We start from the raw sequence: 26970 nt of genomic DNA, 5'->3' as shown, positions 1-26970 counted from the left end.
AGATATATGGAGGAACTGAAATCTGTCAAGGGGCTGAGAGTGAGTTCATCTTTTACCAAAACACATATAAATCTGTTTTGGAAAGTGCTGATAGATGATTGCCTGGAGGTAACAATGAATTTTCCACTATTTGCAGAAAAGAGAAAGTGAGTGTGTGTTTGTGTTTGTGTGTGTGTGTGTGGATGCTTGGTCAACCAAAAAGTGTCCACTGCAGTTGGAACTTTAAATTTCTGTCACTGACTGCATGCCCGGGGTTACCACAAAGCTAATAGTCTGTATTTTGCCCGCATCAGTCAATCCCAAAGGACACAAGTCTCAGTGCATTAAAACTGGGTTTCAAAGGCAACTTGTTTATAAGGGTTAAGATTTTAGTTACTTGACATTGAAAGGACCAAGAGATTCAAGGGCAGATAAAAGGCCATGACTGGGTGGGGCACTTACAGGACTTGGGGCAGTGGTTATTTATCTACTGGAATAATCACAGATCAACATTCTGACAACTTTTATCATTGTCTCCATGTGAGCTAGCCAAGAGTTTTGTCCTGTTTTGCTTTTAAACAAGAGATTTTGCTTTTGAATAGATGCTTCATTTCTCTTAGTTTCTTCATTTTAAGAATTAGATGATTTTAACAATTCCTCTGAAATCAATGTTTGTGTTTTACTCTGGGTAACAATTTATATAAACATGCCTTTAATTTTGTCATGTAGTATATCTGCCTTAGACTAAAGAGTTGTTCCAGATTTTAAAACACAGAGAACCAATTTATCATTTGAAAGTTGGCATATTAAACTTAATTGAATTTGTCTGACTTTAATTGAATCTTGGCACTAAATACTCAAATACATAGTTTCTAAGACATGAAGCATTTCTTGCTGTTTCTCATTTGTCATCGTTCATGGGAGAAAACCAGCCATTTAACACCTTACGAACCACCACTGGTGCAGAGGCACAAAACCAGATATCACTAAAGGAATATTAGAAATACGTGGCGATCATTCATTCTCCTGAGAATGAGCTGGTGGCTGAAGGGCTTCATGCGTAGCTGCTGCTCTTGGCAGGGTCACCCACAGTGGACAGACAAGGATGGGGCAGCATCACATTTGATTTCTTCTTCACTAGGTCAAATAGCTTCACAGAGTATGGCTTTTACCCCAATGCTTTTCCTGCCTGCTCTAGTGCCCTGAAAGAAGCCTACTCAACCTCTGAGGTATTGCTTGGCTGATCATTTTAGATTTTAAAAAAAGACACAAAGTAGGAATTATTTCCTAAAATAAATGAAAAACCAGCAGCAGTAATGACAGTAGTTCCTGCTCGCACCTTTTCCTTTGCTTTTTCCTCCCCACTCAGCTCAAATCAGAGTTGATTCCAGTTGGCCATGTTGTAGGCATAAGGAACTATAGACAAGAGCGAGCATATTATAACTCTAACTGGAGACACGCATAAAATACTTGTGGTATTTGGGATTACTGGTCTGTCTGACAGAGTATTTCAAATATTTGTAGATCTATATTTGTAGATTTTCCTGTAGTTTGTCATAAACAATGTCAAAGCCCAGAAAAGATGTTGACCTATCAGGAGAGAAATTCTTGCCTGTTGTGGGCATTTTCTACTATCTTCAGAGCAAAACCATGGGTCTATAGTTACATGGCCTTCCCCTCCCTCTTTATGTATAATTTGTGTTGTAGTATAATCGTGTGCAAAAACTTTTGAGACTTCTAAGGGAGTCATGGAGGTAAGTACTAACCATTTTATCTTTTTACATATGAGCTTTTTCTACAATATTAGATACAACTAAATGGTAAATATAGTCATACTGCTTTCAACAAAACAGTTCTCAAATATAATGTATAAAGCCTGATATCTTCTTCTGAGGAAATGTCAGCAAAGAATTATTAGGCTGTCTAGGGTTTTCTCAGCCTTCATTGAGTTTGCCTCCCAATCAACTATTTGGTGCTGAAATCCTGCTCTCACTTCTTCTCAGAAGTTCATCATAGCAAGACTTACATATTACCTAATGTAGATTATAGGCTTGGAGAATCTAGAAAAAAATTATAGTACCTATTAAAGCTGGAGGCACTCGATCAAACAGTGACGGCACATCATTATTTTTGGTTTCAAGTTGTATTGCATTTATATTCAGAAATGTCTTTCATTTAAATAAGATATCGGTGCTACACAAAGAACTGAATGGGAATCAAGAAAAAGTTACCGCAGCAATTATTTATTTAATTATAGCATAAATAGAATGATTTAAAATGTTAAAGTTGTAAGATTGTTTGTAAATAACTGTGATTGGGATAGATTCCTTCTCTTTCAGAGTTACAACGTACTAGAATCAAAAGAAATTCAATGCAAAAAAACAGGCACATAAACTTTTAATATTTAATGTTTGTAAGAATTCTTCATTGTAATTTTAGTCAGTGGTTTGCTGTCTCTGCCATGTTTGGCTTAGTTCATCAATCATGAGTGCCTGATGGGTAATAAAGGAAAATATGTATATTTTAATGTATATCCAAAGGTATATATATTCACATGGTTTCCCTGACTCACTTCTCATCCCAAAATTAGGGAAACTCTCTTTAGCTGCAAGACATGTGACACTAGATGATTTAATGTTCAGAAGGCAAGGAGGCATGGAAAAGATAAGAGACCTGCTTGAACGCTGAAATGGTCATCATCATTTAAAAAATTTTAAAAGGATAACAATTCACAAACCACTGCCTTTAAGTAACAAAATGCTTACAATGGTGACAGGGGACCTCCTTAGAAAGAACTCAAAGATTATTGAGGAAGTTCTTGAGGTGAATGTAGGTGTTATCCCCACAGCTCTCCCCGAGAAAATAGCAAAATAAATTCAAGAGGATCCATAATTCAGAATTTATGTTTCACAATTAATTTACTTTAGCTACTATTTTTACTACATCAGTTTTTAAAAAGGTACTAAATTTTAGCTTATAATAAATGTTATTTTTGAAAAATATAACTGATAATACAAATAAAAATAGAAATTACCTTACACTTAACTATCTAATGAAGTTTCTATTAATGAAAACAGTTAATGTTTTCTGTGTAAGATTTTAATATATTTGCTTTTTTATATCAATGAGTGATCGTCCCATGGATAATATTTTTTAGTCTACTTTTTTTTCTTTTATTTACATAATTATGATGACCTTTACATTTTTGTATATGCTACTGTATTTTTAAAGGCTATATAATATTTCCTAGCAAGATTACACACAAATCTTTACTTATTCTGTCAATTCTGGACATTTAGTTGTTTTTACTTTTCTATTTTTGCAAATAATTCTCCAAAAAATTGCATATACAAATATTTTCTCATATGGCCATAATTATTATTCAGGGTAAAACACTATAAATTGGAGTTGCTTTCAATATGGATCTCTAAATTTACTTTAGGAAACTTAATCAAATTACACTCAGTAATCCTTCCTAACACCTAACAATCCCATCATGGTAAAACCCAATAATAATGTTTAAATATTTCCTATTCTTATAGTATTATGTTCTTAATTTTAATTTGTCTATCTTTATTATCTGGCATTTTCATGTTCATTAACAGTAGTTTTTCTGTTTGAATTATAGAAAGGAAGACCTCATGATTTCAAATCCTAAGGACTGTGAAAGTTATGTTCTTCTGCACTGACTTTCAATCCTTTATTAATTTTCCTGACTTTAAAGTATTTTTACTAATGTACATAGGGCAAGTCTTCCTGTCATAAATGCCTTTTCCATTATAAATAAAGTAGCCATTTCCATCCACCTTCAAGCTTTCAAAATTTGTGTTTTTGCTTTAAAAATGAAACCACAGGCCACGTTTCATTTCTCATTTATTAGTTCTCTATCTGAGTTTAGTTTTGTTTTTGCTCTTAGCTGAGGTTAAGTGAGAGGGCATCTTATCAAATCACTGTATCTGGGAAAGGTTCTAGTGGATTTACACAGTCTTCACACCATTTTAGTTTGTCATTTAAAAATAAATCTCAAGATATGTGTCTGGAGCTGTGTTCAAGATGTTCAAAATGTGTCATTGTGTTTATAGTAATCTGTAGCCTAGGAATCTTTAAGGGCATTGAGAAGAATTTCACTTGGGGATGCTAGTATGAATACTTCTTTGAAGAAATATAACAGCCTTTAGAAAATAATCATACTGTAATGTCAGTTACACAGCAGTGCTTCTCTGGGGAATAAGTATGGGCTTTTCCTTAATGAAAAAGATCAAAGAAGTTATTTTACTAGTAATTTTATTTTGTTCTTTTCATTAGTATATATTTGCAGTACATAATATTTATATTCATTGTGATAAGGTGATACATGTACATAACACATCTTAATTCTTTTACACCCCCTTCCCTTCCCTTCCTCTTCCTCCCCCTCTCCATCTCTTGGTCTTTTTATTTATGTATCCGCTTTTACCTGAATGTCAGTAATTCATTCTTTTTTTAAAAAATAACTGTGGATTGTATACACTGTGAGGAAATAAGTTCTCCTTCTATCTATTTAAATCTTAAAGTCTAACACAGTATCAGATAGATTATCAATAAAAAACATAAAATATTACAGAGCACACTATTTAACACTTTAATCAATTTATGTGTATTCTTTTAGATGTCGATATATTTTGCATATGCCGTTTTATTTTGTTTTCTATTTACTATATTTTTCTTTTTATATTTTATATTCTCTTTTCTTATATTCAGTATCAGCCAGATAGATATAAAATAACCATACTAAGATGAAATACCTTAGTCTGAATATTAGTAACAAAGGCAACTGATTCTTTTTCTCCTGCACACTAATATGTAAATTTGAATCAAAATTTGTTACTCATGTAATTAATAAAAACAAAGAATGTTGACATAAGAAAAGAACTTCAAATAATAAAACAGCAACAGATATTTTCAGGGGGAAAATCCAATCTAAACCAACTTTCATGGAAGCCAAAAGGGAAAATGTAGCAACCAGTAACTATAACTATGACAGTTAGAATTACCACCTATTGTTTGCCCCTAATGATTTCTCTTTCTATAATGAGACTGGAGTTATCATCTTCCTCACAAGCTACAGCAGTTACCTGAACTTGGAAGTGAATTCTAATTTTTCTTAGTACTGTTTTACTTTTGTGAATGAACTCTGTAGGGAAATGGAGGCATAGTCTTTTCTGGGGCATGCACACTAGACGACTCATTTCTCACTTCTGAGCTGGCTAAAGAGAGTGATTTGAGGAGTTATGATGAATCATAGAGGAAGAGTTCTTCCACTCAATTTACCATCATGCTGTATATTTAGGTACCTATTTAAGAATTAACTTGTGACCTGTGGAACTAGATCACTCTGTCACGCACACAGCTTCCCTTTAAAACCAGTATTGTAACTTGTTCACCACAGAAGCGACTTTGACTCTTTAGAATGGACAGGTAGTGACTCACAAGGAACATCAGGTTAGTTTTAATCTTTGAATTTGGCAATGTGTTTGGACTATATATATGTGTCTTGACAATATTTATCTTAAATTAATTCTAAATTATCAGAAGACATTTTACTCAGGGCTTATTGGAGAATCTTTCTGAACTAAATCCAAGAAAAATCACTAGAGACATACATTGGTGATTACTATCTTTTTCTATTGTCATTAAAGCCCTATACTATAGTAACTTTAGAGTGCCAAATCAAATTACAAGTAATGCTATGCTGTAGTGATTTTCTTATGTCTTTACTCTGGCTCATTAAATTTTGATTTGTTTTTCTAACTTAGGATACAACCTGTAAAACATGATTATGTAACTACTACATGTTTATGTTTGTACATATAGCGCTATCTATATGTGTGTAAATTGAACTCATTCATAGTAACATGTTGAAATATGGTTTAAAAATACGCACAGTATACATGACTAAAAAATTATAGTACATTTTTAGTGCTACTATTAATTACATTTCATAACAGAGAAATTTATATATGATACAGTAACATGTCGACTTTTTGAACTTTTTCTATTAGTTGCATTATCTATAAAATTGTATACATTTTTCCTTCTGTAATGGACATGTTATAAATACGAAATATACTAAAATTTTTTTCTATGTTTACAATTATTATTTCTATTTATTTATTAAAAAGTCCAGTAATATAATTTTAATTTGATGTGACCTTGAATTTTTGCCATTCCCTGCAAAAATTAAAGGCATAAAATTAAAGTAAGTCAGATTCTAAATAATTGTTACATGAGGATGATTAATTTATCATTTAGTATTCCAGGTTGTGAATTTTTAAGCAGCATTTAGAAGTGAAAAACAGAAATTCAATCGCAGTTTAGCAGTAAATTTTTACTTGATACTTTTTTACTTAATGTTTCAAAAATGTATTTTTTCTTAGTCTTATACCATTCTTGATAACTCCTTAGACATAGATATTACCACTAAAGTTTAAATATGAAATAATAAAATGACCTTCTTAATGTCTTAACATTAAAGATAAAGCTAAAACAAAAAACCAGGAATTTTCATTTTTTTTATATACCTTGGATGATTAATTCAACTATTTTTTAAAAAAGTAATGTTTCTAAAAGGCAATAACTTTCAGGATTAGTAAAAGTGTTTTTGCTGATTTGTTTTTTAAAAAACTGTGTCTTTTACCTCCTGTGTTTTGTTTTGATTTAACATTGGAGGTTTACTTAATTATTTTGAAATTTGGTTTTAGATTTTCTTAGAAGCTTTATTTATTGTGATTTATATAGTTTTTATATAAACATGATAACTTATTAAAAGGCTGTCAGAATATTGGTATTAACATTGATATGGTATTAGAAATTAATATGTATAGGTAGAGGTTACAATATGAGATGTCTATTATTTGAGATTTCTTTTGATTTGAAAGTTTCAATGGTTGAAATAGCATCACCTAATCTCTGAAAAGATTGTACTTGTTTTAAATTTCTAAGTCTAATATTTAGAAATAAAGTTATTCATTTGGGTTAACAGTGGAGATAAAAACAGTGCACTCTTTCTTGAATCAAAATAGTTCACAATAGTATGTCTGCTGCTACACAGTCTTCTGTGGGTGCCACTAATTGTACGTTTTTCACTTTATGGTCTTTAAAAGAGTACAGGTACAAATTGAATATAGACATAAATTGACTCAATAAATATTTTATTATATTAAGCAATTCAAGAAGGCCTATGGGTTTAGAAAATGTCTATAGAAAACTAGTAACATTTTTGTTACAGACTTCTCAATTTGGACAAATATAGAGCAGCCTGTCTCCCTTTATCTAACTTTTAACCTCAAATTATACAAGCAAATGATGCTATGAGGAATGAACAAAAGCATCTCAATTAAAACACCAGATAATTATTTGCTGAGGGAGGATCTAAGCATGTGTCAAGCTTCAATTATATTAGTATTAACCTTCTCATTTGATAGCCATATAACAACATATAATTAGCCAAAGTCAAATCTTAGCTTATGAAGACAATGAAAACAAAGGACATAGTAAAACTCCATTAAAAGCAGTTATAGAATTATAATGAAATGCATCATCTCTACAAATATATCTTATAAGGCAAATAAAGGTCAAATCTTGCTGCACGCTTACTTGTTAAAACACTCTAGAAAACCAGATGACAAAGTAGGCTCCAATCACAAACACAATACAAAATGATTTTTCCCTCATAGATCTTTTTCCAGTCCAGAGTTACTATGAACAACTGATACAAAAGCAACCTTTATCTGAGCTACAAAAAAACAGATAGAACTTGTATTTTGCTTTGTTGACTTGGTTGTCAAGTGTTAAATAAGGCCACTCCACTGAAATTACACTTGGCCTTCTTATGTCATGACACAGGACTTTTTGTGCTCCTTTTAAAAATTAGTTTTCTTGGATTTATGAAGAAATATGAATCTTACTAGTATTTTTCTTCTTTGTTGTTGACAAAACTTAATTCTCTTTAAGAGCACCAAAGGAGCTTGAAATGTCATAGATGCTTTTAGAATGACACAGATCTCTTTCTTCTTCTTACAAAATCATCTGCATGGACGAAGTTGGAAAGAGCCTTGGCAAGGTGACTATCAGATGTCTCAGTGCTGCTCCCAATGTCAGAGTTCCTCAGGCAAGGGCACAAGCAGTGCACGATGGCCCGGTGGATGTAGCTATCAAAAGTATAGTAAATCAGAGGGTTGACGCAGCTGTTGGCAAATGCCAAGGGTCCACTCACCTTCATCCCAAGCTGAAGAGCAGCTGATGAAAAATAGAGTTCATTTTGCAATCCAGAAACAATGGCCAGGAGCTTGAAAGTATTAAAAGGCAACCAGGAGAAGACAAAGGCTGCCACAACAATAAAGATGATCTTTATGGATTTCCTCAGCTTTTTGTTGTGCTTTCCTGACTGCTGGTAGTGAGTATACAGCTTTCTTGTGATGCAACAGTAGCAGATCACAATGCTCAGCAAAGGGATAAAAAAGGTGAAAATTAAAGTGACAAGCGCCCATGTCAGTCTCATTGAAGTGGCTCTCTTCTCTGCACAGTATGACTTATCCTCAATCAACGTGAGCTCTCTGGACAAAAGAGTAGGCAACCCAAGAAGGCAGGAGATAAACCAGATGCTGGCACAGACTCTATACGCACAGTCTCTCCTTCTGAATTTCCTGGATACAGCTGGACACATGATGGCCAGGTAGCGGTCAACACTCATGCAAGTGAGCAAGAAGACACTGCAGTGCATGTTGACTGAGATCATGTAAGAGCTGCCTTTGCACAGAAAAGAGCCTGTTCTCCACAGTCCAAGGGATGCTTCTTTATCCACCCAAAGAGGCAATGTGACAAGAAAAATGAAGTCGGAGGCAGCCAGATTGATGATAAAGATGTCAATTAGTCTTCGGCTGCCACGTTTGCAGTGCAGTGCACCAATGAGGATGAGGTTGCCCAACACTCCAGTCAGGAACACAGCTGTGTAAAAGACAGAAAGGAACACAGGCGTGTAAGGAACTTGGGAGCTCCCCTTGATATGAGAGTTTGGGCTTGTAGCATAGTAATAATCCAAATAATCTGAGGTGGTTTTCAGGTCCATCACTGAAGATCAAATGCCAAGTCTGGTAAGTTTCCTTACCTATGATGTATTGGTATGAATTTTAGGATCTTCTTTTATATAGTCTCTCTGTCTCTCTTTTAAAGATCTTGGGCGAGCATGAAAACAGATTAAAACCTGCAGTTTCTACCAATCTTTAGAAAGGACCCACAAAGAGCACCACCTTTGATTAGTGTTGGTTGGTTGTGGTTGTGGTTTTGTTTATTTGTGCTTCCCCATGAAACTGAGTTACTCTTTTGACTTTTTATTCAAGATATTTGAATTGTTTTTCTTAAATCCAGAAATTAAGAAATGAATTAATGAATCAACTTTTTATTCTAACCTCTTTTAAAGATCTTTGCTTTTCTGACTGTGATTTTTTAAATCTAGTTTTCTGTTTCATGTTTAAGAACTTTCACCTTTAGAATTATAAGATGATGACGAAGATACTCTTATTTACATTGCTGATGACATATGAAGAAAATTGATCTTTTGTTGCATAAAAAGTGAATCGGAGATTTTTCATCTTGCACCTAGTGTAAACATTATGATTGCGATTAGGGCATGAAATTTTATTTGTCTCTCTCATAAATAACCAACCTTGTATCATTCAATACTTTTTAAAATCCTCATAAGACTAGATCATGTCTTTCACTTGCTTTTACTATTTCAGACTTTCTATCACATTTAGCCTAGCATCATATTTATGGTTTGTGCCTTATAAATGTTAGTTTATTAAAATTAATTCAGAAAATTCTTGTTTTTGAGATCTTGTACAATTAGCAGAATAAACAAGTCTTTCTGTAGGCATTGATGTTATTTATAAAATTTATAATCATATTTAAAATATACAAGCTCTATTTTATCCTCTTACTGTTTTAATTCACCTACTGAAGCTTCTTTTCATAAGAATTAATATCTTTTATTGGAGATTTTCTCTATTAACCCTCAAATTTCCTTTTATCAGATTCCAGATACTGATCATGCTCCTTTTTACCTTTGCATTATCTTTACCATACTCCACCTTTGTAGCAGTGATTGGATAGCTCTAAGCCATGGTTTTTTATATTAAGTATTTCTATATATTAGCAAATTTCACTTTACATTGTTTGTGTGGCAATAGGTGTAAATATCCATAATAAGTGACATCATACTAGAGAGATTTTGAGAAACAGCAAACCAGAGGTTTCTATCGTGGGTTGTTCATATATTTTTCCTTTTATATTACAAAGACCACATAAAACACAATGAATTTGAAACTGACTTTGTTGATTTCAGTTGTGTACTGGCCAAGTGATTCAAGGCTCTCCTCCCCTTCTCTCCATCTCATTTAATGTTCAATATTCCAGTCTCACCTTGACATTACCATTGTGTAGAAGAATATATGCCTGTAGATAATACTGCTGTCAAATGTGTAAAGTCCATTCTGAATGATTTTTATTTTTCCAGTAATTCATATATTGAAAAGAACGATCTTGTCTGTTGTGTTCTTCTCTCCTTCTTGATGTGTTTAATGTCATGTCCTCTGGGACAGCACTAAGAAGTCGCTTTGGAGTTGACACACAGACTTGAGTTGGTTTCTTCTTTGTCGCTAGCTGATCTGTGCTACTCTTTAATTTCCTGGAGGGGCATATCTTCACTAAATATAGACTACAGATCAGAGAAACTAATTAACAGCTTTGACATTTCTGGGGCAGAAATCTTTCCCACTGGGTAAGCCTTAATTATTTAATAGAATAATTCATTTCAAATAGCTTAAAGTAGGGCAATATTTACTTGAAAAAGATAATAGAGTAACAGAATATTTAAACACTACATCTATATGTGTTTTTGTTAAAAAGTACCAACCATACATACTCTTTATTTGTAATTGTATTTCAATATTAGGATTACAATTGGAAGTTCTTTGGCATTTGAGAAAACCAGGTTGATTCTGATCTGAGAAATTTAGGTTGATTCTGATTAGATATGTCTAAAGAATTCAACATAAAAGTATAAAAAAAGTCATGCTAATATTCTGAGGAAAACATTTGACTCTTCATTATGTAGGTCTTTCTTAAATCTTTCATGTTTCTAAAGACACTGGATTGGTGATGTTAAACTATCTCAAGTCAATCTGACTTCCTGAGAATTACTGAAGCAATTATAAAGTAATTTTCTTTATCATATATGGCCACTTTGATGTGTAATATTTACTGATAAAACACTGCAGTATGAGACTATCGATCATGGATTAGTTGCATTGGGTGATACAAATTGGGAAACATATTAACCCCCCTCCCCCCCATTAAGCCAATAAAGGAAAAATAACATGGTTCTGGGCTTTTAATAACAGCATAATCCTAACTTAAGGGAGAACCACAATGAATGCTCAGTAGATAAAATAGAGGAGGTCATAGTTCTCAGTAAGCTAAGTACAATGGTTATTTGTAGGACTTTGTATGTCCTTTGAAATACATTCAAAGATAATAACAAAATAATTACTTACATATTGGTCAAAACTTAAAACTAACACTGAGTTCCAAAAGAATTTGAAAAAGCAGTATAAGGTGCTGACAAAGCAGAAAAAAGAATGTAAATATTAGTAACTGAATTACAGCATACAGTCACCTCTTAAGAATTGTTGTCCTGAAAATATTTTCGTTAATCTCTGACAGAAATAATTATTTCTGTTTTTGAACTTTTAAAATACCCTTATAAAATGCTTACTATCTCATTTCAAATGTTTGGTTGCCTTGGTATCTGACCCCCTGAACTGATCATGAACTACTTAAAGGTAGATCCTGTGTTTGTTTTTCCGTTGTCAAAATAGAAATCAGCAGCCACCAAATAAAGTCCTTGACTTTTAAAAACCATTGTTTTCAACTTGCAGTTGTCTGAAAATGTCACTTACATTACAGTCACCTGGAAAAATGTACTACTGGTTCCCAAATCCTGTCCTAGATTCTAGTGACACAGAATCACTGGGGAAAGATGTACATTAGGACTTTATAGTAAGCAGTACTCTACAGTTACACACTTTTAGAATCATAGTTTATATTTACATAAATTGGCCAAAATAATAGGTTTTGCTATTACTTTGGCTATTTATTTAAGTTTAAAAGCTACAACAAAATTTGAAACTATGGAAGTTTTTTAGCCTGGATCTCAGAACCCTTTAAAAATTAACTGGCTTTTTATTCCCTAGCTATTTATTCTATATTCCAGTTCTAAAATATGTTCAAAACTTGGTCGGATATTGAAGATGAAGATGTCTCTATTTAGACATTTGCTCAAGTGACTCATATTTACTTAGACACCAATGATGTTGTCCTCTGATATGGCTGTAGCTATGGCTTGCAGTCTCTGTTTCACACACAGAATGAGGATTTTGTGGTAATGGAGTCACTCAATTGGATGTAATCCTTAGAATTAAGATTATATTATTTTGGCTTCTTTTCTGTCACTAATTCTGACCCTTATAATAGGTACAGAGTATCTCATCAGATTATATGCACACAAAAATTCCTGGATATAAAGCCTTCATTCATACAGGTTCTGCTGATGCATCCAGGATAAATGACAAAGAACACACAGCAAACTTTTTCTCATTGATCTATTCAGGCAGACAGCATGATTTATTTGTTAGCTACATTTTCTTGCCACGTTTTGAACATTACAAAGGTGTGTAATCATTTAATTGGCTCAGTTTAAGAAATTTGTTTCTATTCTAAAAGTTTAATTATTGTTTTTTATCCTTTAAGATATTTGGAGAATTTATTACTATAATGTAATATCATAACAAATAAGTGGCATATATTCACTGTTTTCACTACACACTCTCTTTGTCACTTTACTTACTGGATTATCTCCCTTGTTAACTCACATTTATATAGCTATCAATGATGTTACTCGTTCCAGAAACTTATACCTTATACCTTAAGGTTCTTCATATAACATGCAGATTTAGTCTGCATGCATAACAAAAATTGTTTGTGAATATTGGTGTTCCTGGAAACCCAGCACAGTGTATGCTGTGTGGTACATGGCCAATAAGTGTTTGCCAACCTGGACTGAGTCATGCTTAAATTCTGAGTAATTCTCAGTGCATTCAAAATTTTCACAACTTCTAGAGTAGCTTTCATTGCCTGTCCAGTCCTGGGGTTTTTTTTTTATCACATCCTAAACTAATATGAAGAAGTTTCTAAGTTAATATAGCACATCTTTTAGTTAATTTATAGTAATGTTAGTTACTTTAGTTTATAGTAATGGTTTTACTCAGCACAGTTTGTTAAGTCAGAAGAAATTCACAACCCAATAAATATGAAACTACTTATGGCCTCATAATGAATTTGGAAGGTTGTGCTTAGGATCAATAGAGAGAAATATTCACTTAGTTTATAAATGTTGAAATTAATTTATCACATTAGTTTCCTATCTGCAATGAAGATTATCTTGAAAAGATGTTGTATGGGGCTCAACATTTTCACCTGTATTGGTATATGATGAATGGCAATTAGAAAAAAATCAAGAAAATCTTTCCATAATTTCTATCTTCTTCATTATTGCTGTTTATCTTTGAAACAGCAGGGGATATGTTGCTGTTTATTTTTTGCTTTTTCTCTGCCTTTTCTGCCCTGTTTCTGTCTTTTCTCTGTTTTTTGCATTTTCTATTATCTCTGCTTCTTGTACCTTGTCTAGGATATAGATGTTGTATACACAAATTTCCCGATGAAACACTAATGCTGTGAATTGATGACAGTCACGTTTTGTAATTACTTTATTATAGAATTTTGAATCATAAAATTTTAGAACTTCAAGTGATACTGGTAAATACTAGTACAACTATTTTCCTAAGGAAGCCACAGGGGCCCAGAAAGAAATTGTTTCTCAAAGAGTTGCAGTGATGATTTTTAAATTGTTGGCAATTTGAGAATATAAATTTGTTATTTACATATAGTCATTCTATGTCCTTAAGAAGCACAAACATTCAAATAAGTATAGGTTACTAAACTGTGAGGCACTTAACAGAAATTGCTAAATGAAAAGAATCATTTTATTTGGCTTTCTGTTTGGTTTTTTTCTTGATTAATATTTACCATTGTTCTGTAATGAATAGGTACAAGGAAAATTATGGACTGATAGAGTGTTTTGAGGATAGTTTTGGCTGAAACTGAGAGCTTCTATGTATTTCTAATTTCCTTCTATCTGAACTCCAAAAGGAAAAGTTAGGACAAAATATATAAGAAAATCACAGTATAGGTGTATCTTGCCTCATGTAATTTTTCCTAACAATGAACAATTAAATAAAATCACAATTAAGTATAGTAGGGAATTTGGTATTGAAAGGAATTCTCATATGAAGAGTTGTACGTACAAAATAAAAACAAGTTTTGACATCAGAAATCTAATTTTTAGTTATTAGGTTTAAGATGCAATGTAATTATAGCACCTTCTTGCTGAAACTAAAAACATATTTAACAAAATAAAAAAACTTAATTTGATTTTTGCTTTTAAACCTAAAACTGTACTTGATTGCATTAAACCATCTCTAACTTTTGTGAAAATATGTAACAGCAGCTACTCTTTCTTGAATAGTAAAGCAGGAAATAGAACCAGAAATTCAGCTCCATAATTTATTAAGGTTTTATTTTATGTAAGTTAGCACAAGTAGAAATTATACAACATCAAAGATGCAGAAAACCACAAATATGGCTGCATGATTGCTGGAACTGTATGTTCAGGTTTTCTGTGTTTAGATGGTCAAGTTGGTCAGAACCTCAAACATACAGACACTTCTACATCAGAACCAAGTTGGTGATTCCATTTGTTTTGTAGGCACGCTGAAGACTTGAAAGGTGAAAGCACCATTGACCTTTACAGGAACCTCTGCCTCTGGAGTTGTGATGACTTATGTATGATATGAGCCAAGGCCTTGGAATTTCCTGAGCACGGCTAAGCAAGGAAAGCAGAAATGCCACTCTGGCAAGTCTTTCCTACTCACTTGGCAGGTAGTCCAGAGAGTCATAACCCACTGAACAAGGACACCTGTCTGTCAAAATCGTTTATTTCCTACATGCATGGGGCAATCCAGGAGTTTTCAAGAACTGTTTATACTAACTACAGTAAAACATTATAGGTATCAACAAATATTTCCAAGTACTAATAATTTAATGATTATTAACGAATCCACAGATCTTATATTAGGCATTTTTTATATATTTCATTTTTTAGTCTTTACAAGATCATCTGTATTTTTGTGGGCCTGGTGACATATTCCTGTAGTCTAGCTTCTCAGGAGCATGGGAGCAGGGAAGACTGCTTAAGCCCAGAATCAGCCTGGAAACAAAACAAGACCCCTTTCAAAAAAAATACATATATTGTAAATTTAAAATGAAAACCAACAGTTAAAGATGGTGAAGTAATTTTCCAAGGTCACAAAACTACCTTACTCCAATATTCGAGTTTGCTAAGTCAAGTATGAGGTTGTTTCTTTTTATCTCCTACCTTTGTATTTATCTGGGTTCACTGATGTTGTGACTTCCATGAAGTAGACCCAAAAAAGCAGGGGATTTCCTTTGAGGGCCAACAGATATGATAATGTTTTTGTGCATAAATCCATCCAAAAGTCTTCCTGTACATTAAGCATTTGCACTTTTCTTACCTGATGCCTGTGACAAATTCTTGTTGATTAGATACATGACAATATACAGTCAGTCATATTTGAATAATTATGATATATTTGCTTACTGGTTTATTTTTATTTATGTACTAGCTATGAATAGAAGTTTACCAATGCAAGCGAACTATAACTACAGATACAAAATAAGTATCAGGCTTTTTAGTATGTTGGGGTGTGAGGAATGTGATTTCACCTTCAGGTTCCCAACTTCCTCCTGTGCAGTATCGAGGTTCCAAGACCTACGAGCATAGAGGAGGATTTCCAGAACTTCCTCTGCTCCTTGAGTCTACTGTTTTTGAGTAGTATCTTTGAGAAGCCTGTGCTTTGCTGGTCTCAGGCTACCTTCATGGGTCTACATATATTATTGCTAAGGTGTCCCTGACACCCTTTGTTTCTCTTCATATGATGTGCCATGCCACCACCAGATACATCAACAAGAATTCCATCACTAGATGCTGCCCTTTAAACTTAGATCAGAATTGTAAACCAAAGAAAACTTTTAAAACTAATTTAAAACAAAACAGAAAAACTGTCTCTGCTTCCTGTCCACAAGTTGCAGTCAGTCATTGTGTTGCTTCTTTTACACACATCATTAGCAATGTTCTATATTATCTAAGACCTTTTCTGCTGGAAGTGATGTCCTCTAAGCTTGTCCTTTTTTTTTTTTTTTTTTTTTTTTTGGTATCGGGGATCGAACTCATGACCTGGCACTTGTCAGGCAGGTGCTTATGCTGCTGAGGTAAATCCCTGGCCCGTCTTTTTCATTCTATGTTCACAATTTTTATTTTGTTTTGATATCTTATCTACCCTCTGTATTTAATACTTTTAAATCAACTAAAATATATTTTAATAGTCAACTTTACTATAACAAAATGAGTTTCACTACTTCATGCAGCTATAATGAAATTTTATGGAACCCAAATAATACCATATTCTAGAAGGATAATAGCTACCAGGTCATGTCCCTCTTAGTCTAAACTTAAGTAAGCAAAGCAGATTATCTGCTCTATTGGAAGAAAGGCTGTGTGAGAGTGGAAAAGGGAACTGACGTGTTAAAAGTATCCTATTGCTCTTCGTATGTATGGTATATATAGGCAAGATAATGCGATACGGAAAGCACAGGACAAAAGTCTGACTGAGTTATAAAGATCACAGTCTTCGCTAGTGGTGACCGATGATGGGTCGCCTTATGTTCTGTCTCTCTCTCTTGATTCCTGAGCTATAAGAAAGCCCTAGCCCCCTACCTTCACCTTGCCTGCCTCACGCCCTTCGGAGTGAACTACAACACCCATGATGCCTCGCAAGGCGCCAGGCATGCTGGGCGCCACCTCCTGCAGTTTTCTTCGCGTCGGTCCTACAACCCCCACAATCCCTCGCGGCCTCGGGCCGCGGCCCAGCTAGTGGTGGATGAGGAGGCGGTGGCGCGGGAGTTATGGAGGGGGCGGGCTCTGCAGGGAAGTGCGTCAGAAGAGGCGCGGGGAGAGTAGGGTGCTGTGGTCCGAGCTAGAAGGTGAAGCTGGTGGAACAAGAGGATGGGCGGTGAGTGAGTGTAGCCGGCTTTGCCGGTGAGGAGCCACGTAGCCGATCGGCGTCGCGGCGGTTTAAAGCGGGGCTGTTGGGCGTCCAAGGCTGGGGCTAGGCGTTTGTGCACGGCGTGCTTGGCGGGGGATTTTGCGGGGCTAAACGGTCCGAGGAGGGCCCGGCCGGTTCTGGGGGCCGCAGTCGGGGGCGCGCTGGGCCGCCCCGCCCCGCCCCAGCCTGGCTGGCTCGGCCTCCTCTGCCCGCCCGCGCTGGGAGTCCGCCCAGCCACAGTTCCCGATGCCTGGATCCTTTAAGGTCATGTGAGAGCACCAAAATAAAAGAATTTTTGAAAAACCAAACTACAAACCCAACTTCTTGAGTTATTGATTATCATAATTGCCCTGATCTTCCTTGAGTCATTTTCCGTCTTCCAAACTCGACCCCAGTTTTCGAACACCTTTGCAAGGTGTTTGGTGCGGTCGCGGTGCGTATTGGTAAGATTTGACTCAGCGTGATTCGCCTTTGAGTCATTTTGCCGCGGCCATTTACTACTGCCGGAGAGCCCCTGACCACGCCTAGCGAGGGCTCACATCTTGCTTACTTCATTTTTCTCACAGGCATCATTTAATTTCCGTGGATATAGATGGGATTTAGGGAAGGAGCAAGGTTGCACTTGAAGAGATTCAAGAACTAATGTATGAGGAATGGGAAGAGTAGTGAGAATTTGGCAGTGTGCAGAGTCTTGGCTTAGTTTTAACAGATTGGGAAAGATGTACATGTAATGTTATTGTATGTCATTGTTCTCTTTCTTGCTTCATACACCTAGAGAAGCCTTTCCCTCTGACTTAACCTCTTCAACTCTAGCTTCTAAATGGCTCCTGACTTTTTGTCCTTGGTTTGAGAGACTTCCCTTTTCTGAAGAAATTGGGAGGAGCCGATTTCCAGGGCTTGCTTTTCCAGTTGATTCCCAGAACACTTCAAACTTTACTGCATGTGTGAAAATTCAGCCTGTAATTAAAAATGTGTGCACGATGCACTGCTGACCATGGGCATGTCTGTTTTTTTGTATTTGTAATGTGTATGTCCATTTCAGTGTTGTCTGTTTTAGTATGCAGGTGATAGACTAGAGAACAAGACCTCTGTCTCCGTAGCATCTTGGGTATGTGAGCATTCTATACGTATTAAAATAGTTTTGCTTTGCACTTAATGTTTGCTTTTAAAAAACTTCTTTTGTGATTATTACTTTAAATAAGGGTTGGGAAATAAGATAAAGAATGAGTTCAAGAGAAATTCTTTCAAAATAATCTTGTTTGTGGAGACTGACCTTTCTTTTTTCTTCAACTTTAAACAGAGCAGTCTGAATGCCAGAATGGATAACCGTTTTGCGACAGCGTTTGTAATTGCTTGTGTGCTTAGCCTCATTTCCACCATCTACATGGCAGCCTCAATTGGCACAGACTTCTGGTATGAATATCGAAGTCCAGTTCAAGAAAATTCAAGTGATTTGAACAAAAGCATCTGGGAAGAGTTCAATGCTGATGAAGCAGATGAAAAGACTTACAATGATGCACTTTTCCGATATAACGGCACACTGGGATTGTGGAGACGGTGTATCACCATGCCCAAAAACACACATTGGTATGCACCTGTAGAAAGGACAGGTATTCTACTATTTAAAATTCTCTCTTTACTCAATGATAAAGAAAATGCCCTGACGATTATCTAGTCAAATATGAGTAGGTTTGTGAATTCTCTCCTTCCCCAAGAATGTATCGTTTCCTATCACCTTCTCTCCTTGACTTCTGGACATTAACATGGTATTAATTACTATTGACTGGATAAGTAACTTAGGAAAGCCATTTTACATCTTTGTACTTATGTATTCACTTATTAGTATGCCTTTCTTGAGAAAATAATTGGAAAAGTATATGGGAAGACTTTAAATTTTAAGATAAAATAACTGATATTAGATCTACAAATGTGAACTGATTGTCCATTTTGGAGTTATTGCAAGTATTTCACTTTCCCTTATATCTTATGGTTCATAATTTGAATGACTGCATGTAAATCTGTATACAAGATGTGATCGAAATATGAATGTTTAAATTTCAAAAAAATTGTTACAGTAGAAGACAATTGCCCTGAAAATACCGCCCTGTTTGAACACACATCCCATTGATTTGCCACTTTGCAAAGCAGCTATGGAAGTCCTCTTTCATGAGTGTCTTTAGTTGTATTGTTCTGACTGCCTCAAAGTCCTGAATCTATTCAAAACATTTACCCGTCATGTTCATTTTGACTTTAGGAAAGATTCAGAAGCCATAGGGTACTATGTCTGGTTAGTAAGGTGATGAGAACACACAGTAATGTTTTTACAAGCCTGCCTTTCTGTTGGATGGCACATGACAGCAGCATTTACTGTGTTTTTGATCATACCACTTAAAGATTCTCAGGATAGAGAATTTCCTGAGTCTTTAGGAACTGTTGCAGAAAGTGACAAAAGGAATGGGTTGTGTCTGAAGTGAGGGGGATTAATAACAATGTATATTTTATTGTTAATTTATTTAAACATTTGCTGATTATTATGATCACCTCTTGTAGCCAAAACAGTTTTACAGCAATTTTGATGTAGAATTTTTGTAGGTTAAAAATTTGTGTTACAGAAGAAAAGTTTTAGTTATTTCTCAGATTTATTTTGCAGGCATTTTTGTTTAACACGAAGATTTTAATTAACAGTTATTTTGGAAACCTTTGTGCCTATTGTAAGGGAGAAATTCTCAGTTTGTTTTTTTTTTTTAATTTTTATCTTTTTCCTTTTTATCGGTACCAGGGATCGAACTCACAACTGCCTGCTTGCAAGGCAAGCACTTATGCCGCTGACCTAAATCCCCAGCCCCTCTCAGTTTATTTTTAATCATGATTATTTCTGTTGGCCTCTTGGTGGGGATTCATTGTATTCAAATTATTTGCAGAACAAGCTTGAGTTACTATGCATCAGAATGATGATACTATGTCATTTTATATGAAAAAAAGGAAGTGTGCAAGGCAAGGAGAGAAAGTTGGTTAAAATTCATTGAAAATGTTCAGTCCTAATTATGAAGGTACAAGAGAACTTGATACTAGAATTTTACCAGTTATTTAATCATTCACCAGATAATTATTGCATATCTCGGTGTCTGAAGGGCTTCATAATTTAGAAAATAAATTTTTATTTTTCAAATACCATTTTAATAAGCTTGACAGGCAATAAATATAAGTAATATAATGAATAAGCACATAGTATGTTAAAACATGATATATACTGTTGAAAATTAGAGCAAAAATAGAGGAAGGGAAGGAAATATTGGTGGGTATAGGTTAGGATTTTCAGTAGCATAGTCAGGATAGGCTTCATTGAGAAGACACTACTTGGGTACAGAGTTGATGTGGGTAGACTATATGAGGGGGTTGGCCATCTGGGCAATCCAAGGATCATGTAGGTTAGATGAAATAGCTACTGTGGAGGCTCATTGGCAGGAGTGTACTTGTAATGTTCAAGGATCAGTAAGGTATTTATTAGGTTGGACTAGAGGAAGAGAGGAAAGATACAGTTGGTTTATTGTCAGAGATGTGCAGGACTTTAGGCATCATGAGGACTCTGGTTTTTGCTGTGACTATAATGGACAACCATGTAGGGTGCTAGAGCAATGGAGAGGCATTATCTGCTCACCCTGGATGTGGTAGGAACAGATAAGCAGCAGGCAAAAATGGAAGTTAGGAAACTGGTTGGGAAGTCATTGCAGTGATTCAGGCAAAAAGGATTATAAATAAGTATTATAAATAAGTAGCACTGAGCACCAGCTGAATCCTGAATATTTGATGAGAAAACCTCAAGGATTTCTTGTTGGATCTATCCAACAAGAAATGGGGAATGGCTCTAAAGTTTCTGTTTTGAGGAGCTGGAAGACTAGCACTACCCTTTGAATTGAGGACTTCAGCTGGTAGCACAAATTTGGAGGAGACGATCAGAGTTTTTATTTATTTCAGTCTTCAGCCCCTCCTCCTTAGTCCTCTTATGTATCTATTCTGTCATGTATTTTGTTGCTCGTACTTTTTTTGTTTCCTAGTGTCCACATCTTCAGCCTTCCACTGAGAACCAGTGGCGTGCATTGGACATCAGAGACCTGTGTGACAGTCAGGACCAAAAAGATTGCTTGTTCTCTTGAACACCTTTCTCCCATCGTTTTTCCTTTTGTAGGATAGTTATTGAAAGAATATTGTAAAATGTTTTTACAGTAAGCAATCATTGTTCTTATTCCAGAGTCATTTGATGTTGTCACAAAATGCATGAGTTTCACACTAAATGAGCAGTTCATGGAGAAATATGTTGATCCTGGAAACCACAATAGTGGAATTGATGTACTTCGGACCTGTGAGTACTTTGATCTCTGTGGGAAAACTGGGGTGAAAAGGAAATAATTTTTTGTGGATGATTGTATTCTAATTTTTTAACATGGTATATTAGTAGATCATGTCAAACTTGTTCTTTAGTTATTCATTAGTTTATTTATTCTTTTATTTAGTCTGTTCTTGTTGATAATGTATTTTAGGAAGTAGAAATGTACCTAACCAGATTTCATGTAGTTTTAAGTTGAGAGAGGCAGTTTGTACATTGGTGAAATCCAGACTTCTAATAGATGTCATTGATGGGCCCAGTTAGCTAAGAGGAAATTTAATAAGGATAAATAATAAATTCCTGTACTTAAATTAAACTCTTCCATTGGTGAGGTTCAGATAGACCTAGGTGAAAAAAAATTGCAAGCTCTTACTGGGTTACTGAGTATCAGGTGTGTTTATCCCTGCTTAGATGGTAGTTACGCAAATGAAATGGAGAGTTCAAAAAAAGTATTATGAGCATTTTTTTTCCTTGATGGCCAGGCTACCTATGAATTACTGTCATTAGATTTAAACCTCAGTTTTTAGGGCCATAGAGACCTAACTGGAGCTTGCCTGGAATAACAACCATATTATAAACAAACTGAAACAAAAACTTGCAATGAAGCTGGATAGATGTAATTAGCAGAGTTTGAAAGGAACTGAGAAGAAAGACATATTTTAATTTAAGCTTATTGGTGGTACAGAAGTTCCAAAAAGCCTTCCAAAAATACCTTCACCAGAAAGTAGAATTCGGTTAAAGTTGATACTAATATATTACTAGTAATTAAAATTATCTGAAAATCTAATGAAATGCTTTGTGAGCCATCACCTTTCTTCCCACGTTGATAAGAGAATTTTTGATAATTACAACTTCTGTTGAACACCTGGTTATATTTCAGATTCACTACATTGTGTGCTTTGTGTATTTTCTTTCAACAGCCCTGTAGGGGCTAATCATTCTTTACTTGCTTTTACTCCCTTTAGATTCTGAAAGTATAAGGTATTGTTTATATATTGTGGTGAACTGTTTGTTACTTTAGATCCTGGCTCTCACTTATTTTCTTCATAAAAGTTGTTTATGCCTCTTGTCTTAGTTTCTTCAATTATAAAATAAAGAGTACTCAATAATAAGAGTTACTGGAACATGTATGTGTAAAACACGGCACACTGAGACTTTGGTAACTGTTTCCTGTTAGTAGCTTTTTGCTTTTTTTTTTTTTTTTTTCCAGAGCCAAGGACCCTTTTGAATAATTTATTAAAGAAGCCTCGATATTAAAATATTTCTAATTATAGTATAAAAGAAATGGCCAGTATGGAAAAATGACCTGAAACATGTCTGTTCTTTCTTTCCCTTTTAAAACCAGATCTTTGGCGTTGCCAGTTCCTCCTACCTTTTGTTAGTCTAGGTTTGATGTGCTTTGGGGCTTTAATTGGACTTTGTGCTTGTATTTGCCGAAGCTTATATCCTACCATTGCCACGGGCATTCTCCATCTCCTTGCTGGTGAGTCGTGTGTCATACTTAAATTTTAACTTCCTCCTGTCTCTTTAGGGACCACAAAGTTATAATTCATAAAGATTCACATATTATCATAATGTCATGTTGCCTGAAAAGCTCTGTACTGTGCTTTTATCAAGTCATGTTTTGTTTATTTTCTAATTTCCCCTCAAGGTCTGTGTACGCTGGGCTCAGTAAGTTGTTATGTTGCTGGAATTGAATTACTCCACCAGAAACTAGAGATGCCTGAGAATGTATCCGGTGAATTTGGATGGTCCTTCTGCTTGGCTTGCGTCTCAGCTCCCTTACAGTTTATGGCTTCTGCTCTCTTTATCTGGGCTGCTCATACCAATCGGAAAGAGTACACCTTAATGAAGGCATATCGTGTGGCATGAATGAGAAGCTCCGTTTTACCATGGCTATTTTTAATATTTTTGATATTCATATTTTCCCTTGCCTCCCAATTGTTTTTAATTTTTATTTTTTTGTGAATATATCATTTTATCCTGAAAATCCATTTTATTTATATACCCTACTAAATGCGCACTTAATAACACTAAAATTTATGTGATTTACTCTTGAGTGATTTCATCTTTCAAATAAACCAATCAGTGTCAGCGTCTAGACAGAAAGAAATGGACAGAGAGTTGATACAGATTTGTGAAAGAAAATTGAAAGTGAGAAAGTGACCCAGAACAGGTTCTGCTAATGTCCATTTTAGACTTTTTGGTAAAAGTAACTCCATCTGTTGATCTAGAAAGTTTAATTTCTTTGGGAAGCCTTTTATGAATGCAAAACAGCTTACTTTTCTTTTATATTTAGTCAGCCAACGGTATTAGTGCTACTTTCAAAGATGTTAACCTCCATAAAATTGGGGAATTATCTGTAATCTTTTTCCTTAAACTTTGGCACATACCTTCATCTAATGTGAAATATGGTAGCTGTTTATATCTACAGTATGTGTCTCTACAAGAAAAGAAGTGAAAAGACGCAGTATTTACTTGGATTTTAATTTTATACCTGCAAAAGTTCCAATTTAACCAGATAAGTGAGTTAATCTTACTATATTTAGTTTTTCAAGGTCATTAGAGTTTTCAGTACCACCAACCCATTTTGAATTTTTGTTCCTTCTTACATACCAGGTTTATTAAAAGTGATTTATTTTTAACATTACATTAGAATCACAAAGTAAAATTCCCCAACACTTTTCTGTTTATTCTAGATAAGTATCACAAAGTTCTACCATAATGACCCTTCAGAGCTGGGAATACTACCACAAGATCTAAAGCTATGACTGTCCATTGACCTCCAACTATGGTCTTTATTTCTTGTGGTGAAATGATGTGCCTTTCCTTGCCGAAATCCCTCCCTGGTGTATCAACATTATATAATGTCTTCTAATTCAATAATTTTTTTTATAAATGTCTATAAACATTGAAGTTTTAAAAATCTTATTTATTTATTCCATATTGTAGCATTTGACAGATTAGAAAAAGTAACAGTAATTTCTTACCATATCCTAAATCTTGTCTTTTTTTACAAAATAAAAATGAGAAGAGACTCAAAGATTTGTGTGCAGTGTCTGAATTGATTTAAATCTCAATGAATTAAAATAATGGGGTCTCTGTGGAAAATGCATTACTACTCTGCATTTGTCTTTATGTACTGTGTTTGCATTTGTTTTAGCTTCTGGGAAATACGGCAGCCTTTACCACTATTAGAAAATGGAATTTTCTTTTTTATGTTTCAGAATTTTAAAACAGGTTTTCTAACTAGTTTTGTCATCTCTATTTAATGATTAATTTCCTGTGAAGTCATTTAATAGTCATGGATGTTTGTTTTCTAGTAAAGAAATCAACTTCTGACTTGTAACAGCCAGTATTACTCTGTACATAGTTGCCTGTGAAAGGGCTGATTACTTATGTGTGCCCCCGGCATGGTTTTTTTTTTTTGGTAGTAGAGATCAAACTCATGATCTTGAACTAGGTAGGTGCTTATAAGATCCTGCTAAATTGCAGGATCCAATTCTCTAGCTTCCTCATCTTCCAGTAGTCGGGATTAAAGGTATGCACCATTGGGCCTGGCAGATTTCTACCTGTTTTTAACTCTTAACGTTTTGTTGACTGACAGCACCTGTAGAAGGTGAATAGGAGGAAAAGCTAAGTGAACGAACAGAACATTAAGAATAGGCTTGAAAAATTATTGGTAGTATACATTTTTGTATTAGGAAGTTACTTTAAACACTGTTCCTGCCTTTTTACCCGCAGGGTTAGCTACACAAGTGCCTGTAAACCAGCCCTTAGTGTAAATTGAAAGGCAGAATTGTATTTCTGTGTTATCTAGCCTTACCAGTACCCTTAAATTTAGAAAGCACTATAATCCCTACTTGCTGAATAAGTGCTGTAATTAGTATTTTTAGCCTAATGCTAAGTCTGAAATCACCCTCTTGCAAAGACTTGTCTGCGATAATACATAATGGCCATTTGCTCAATGTAAAAGTTTTTCTAAGGCTAAGCCCATGTGAAGTTGCTCATTGACAGTTTTTGATCAGTCAGACTTAAAGTCAGTGGAAAGGTAAATTTTAATTTCCACTGAATCTTTGAAAACAATGCCCAAAATTGAAAAACATTTTCATTTTTTTAAAGAATGTTAAGTTGTGATAAATGAAAAAATCTTTTAAAACCTTGATTTGCAGCACCATTAATTAAAGAGACTTTCTTCCAGTGAGTGTGTTTGGCCCCTTTATCAAAGATAAGGTGTCTTGAGTGTAGTTGTAGTTGTATCTTCCAATCTATTCCATAGATCTTTAGGTTTATTTTTATTCCAGTAATAGTGCTGGTTTTGTTACAGTACCTTTGTAGTCTAACTTTTTTTTTTTTTTTGTCTTTTTCCTTTTTAAATCGGTACCAGGGATCAAACTCATGACTGCCTGCTTACAAGGCAGGCAGGCAGGCGCTTATGCCGCTGAGCTAAATCTCCAGCCCCTTTGTAGTATAACTTGAAGTCAGGGATTGTAATGCCTCCTGCCTTGCCTTTGTTGCTTAGAATTGCCTTGCTATTCTAGGTCTCTTCTGTTTCCAGATGAATTTTAGGAGTGATTTCTGTAGATCTGTGATGTATGCTAGTGGTATTTTGATTGGGATTGCATTAAATCTGCATAACATTTTTGGGAGAATGTCCATTTCCACAATATTCACTCTTTCTATCTGTGAACAAGGGATATCCATTTTTCTGAGGTCCTCTTTGATTTCTTTTTTTAGGATATTGTAATTTTCCCTGAATAGATCTTTTACTTTTGTTAGATTGATTCCTAAGTGTTTCGTTTTTTTGGATGCGATTGTGAAGGGTGTGGCTTCTCTTATTTGTGTCTTAGTGATTTTGTCCTTAGTGTATAGGAATGCTATTGATTTTTGAGTGTTGACTTTGTATCTAGCGACATTACTGAATTTATTTATTATACCTACGAGTCTTTCAATGGAGTTTTAGGGGTCTTCTATGTAGAGTATCATGTCATCTGCAAATAATGATAATTTAACTTCTTGTCCTACCCCTAATCCTTTTATTTCTCTGTCTTGTCTAATTGCTCTGGCTAGTATTTACAGCACTATATTGAATAGGAGTGGTATAATGGACATTATTGCCTTGTGCCTGATTTAAATGTAAAGGCCTTCAGTTTTTGGCCATTTAATGTGATACTGGCTGTTGGTTTGTCATAGATGGCTTTTATCATATTGAGATAAAGACTATTCCAATTTTCTATAAGGCTCTTACCAAAAGCTTTTTCTGCATCTATA

General features: G+C 34.7%; 2 protein-coding genes across 4 annotated transcripts; one reads left to right on the top strand and one right to left on the bottom strand.

Moving 5' to 3' along the window:
• Positions 1 to 7152: 7152 nt before the first annotated feature.
• Gpr15 (G protein-coupled receptor 15) lies at positions 7153 to 9228 on the bottom strand. The gene has a single exon (XM_003469238.2). It carries the CDS (start codon positions 9083 to 9085, stop codon positions 8006 to 8008), a length of 1080 nt encoding a protein of 359 aa, XP_003469286.1. The 5' UTR covers positions 9086 to 9228; the 3' UTR covers positions 7153 to 8005.
• Positions 9229 to 17102: 7874 nt separating this feature from the next.
• Positions 17103 to 24742, top strand: Cldnd1 (claudin domain containing 1). Of its 3 annotated transcripts, none has more exons than XM_003469237.5 (6): positions 17207 to 17282; positions 18373 to 18423; positions 18616 to 18925; positions 21565 to 21675; positions 23045 to 23182; positions 23351 to 24742. In XM_003469237.5, the coding sequence occupies exons 3-6, from the start codon at positions 18634 to 18636 to the stop codon at positions 23569 to 23571; spliced, it is 762 nt and encodes a 253-aa protein (XP_003469285.2). In that variant the 5' UTR covers positions 17207 to 17282; positions 18373 to 18423; positions 18616 to 18633; the 3' UTR covers positions 23572 to 24742. The 3 variants fall into 3 exon arrangements, with proteins under 3 accessions (XP_005003449.2, XP_003469285.2, XP_023420622.1); XM_023564854.2 differs by having other exon boundaries at positions 17219 to 17282; positions 18380 to 18423; XM_005003392.4 differs by lacking the exon at positions 18373 to 18423 and having other exon boundaries at positions 17103 to 17282.
• Positions 24743 to 26970: the final 2228 nt, after the last annotated feature.

The sequence above is a fragment of the Cavia porcellus genome, unplaced genomic scaffold (assembly GCF_034190915.1).
Source record: "Cavia porcellus strain 051 isolate PalLab524CR breed Dunkin Hartley unplaced genomic scaffold, mCavPor4.1 scaffold_15, whole genome shotgun sequence".
Taxonomy (NCBI): domain Eukaryota; kingdom Metazoa; phylum Chordata; class Mammalia; order Rodentia; family Caviidae; genus Cavia; species Cavia porcellus.
Note: the sequence above shows the minus strand (reverse complement) of the source record. Positions and strands in the feature narration are given on the sequence as shown.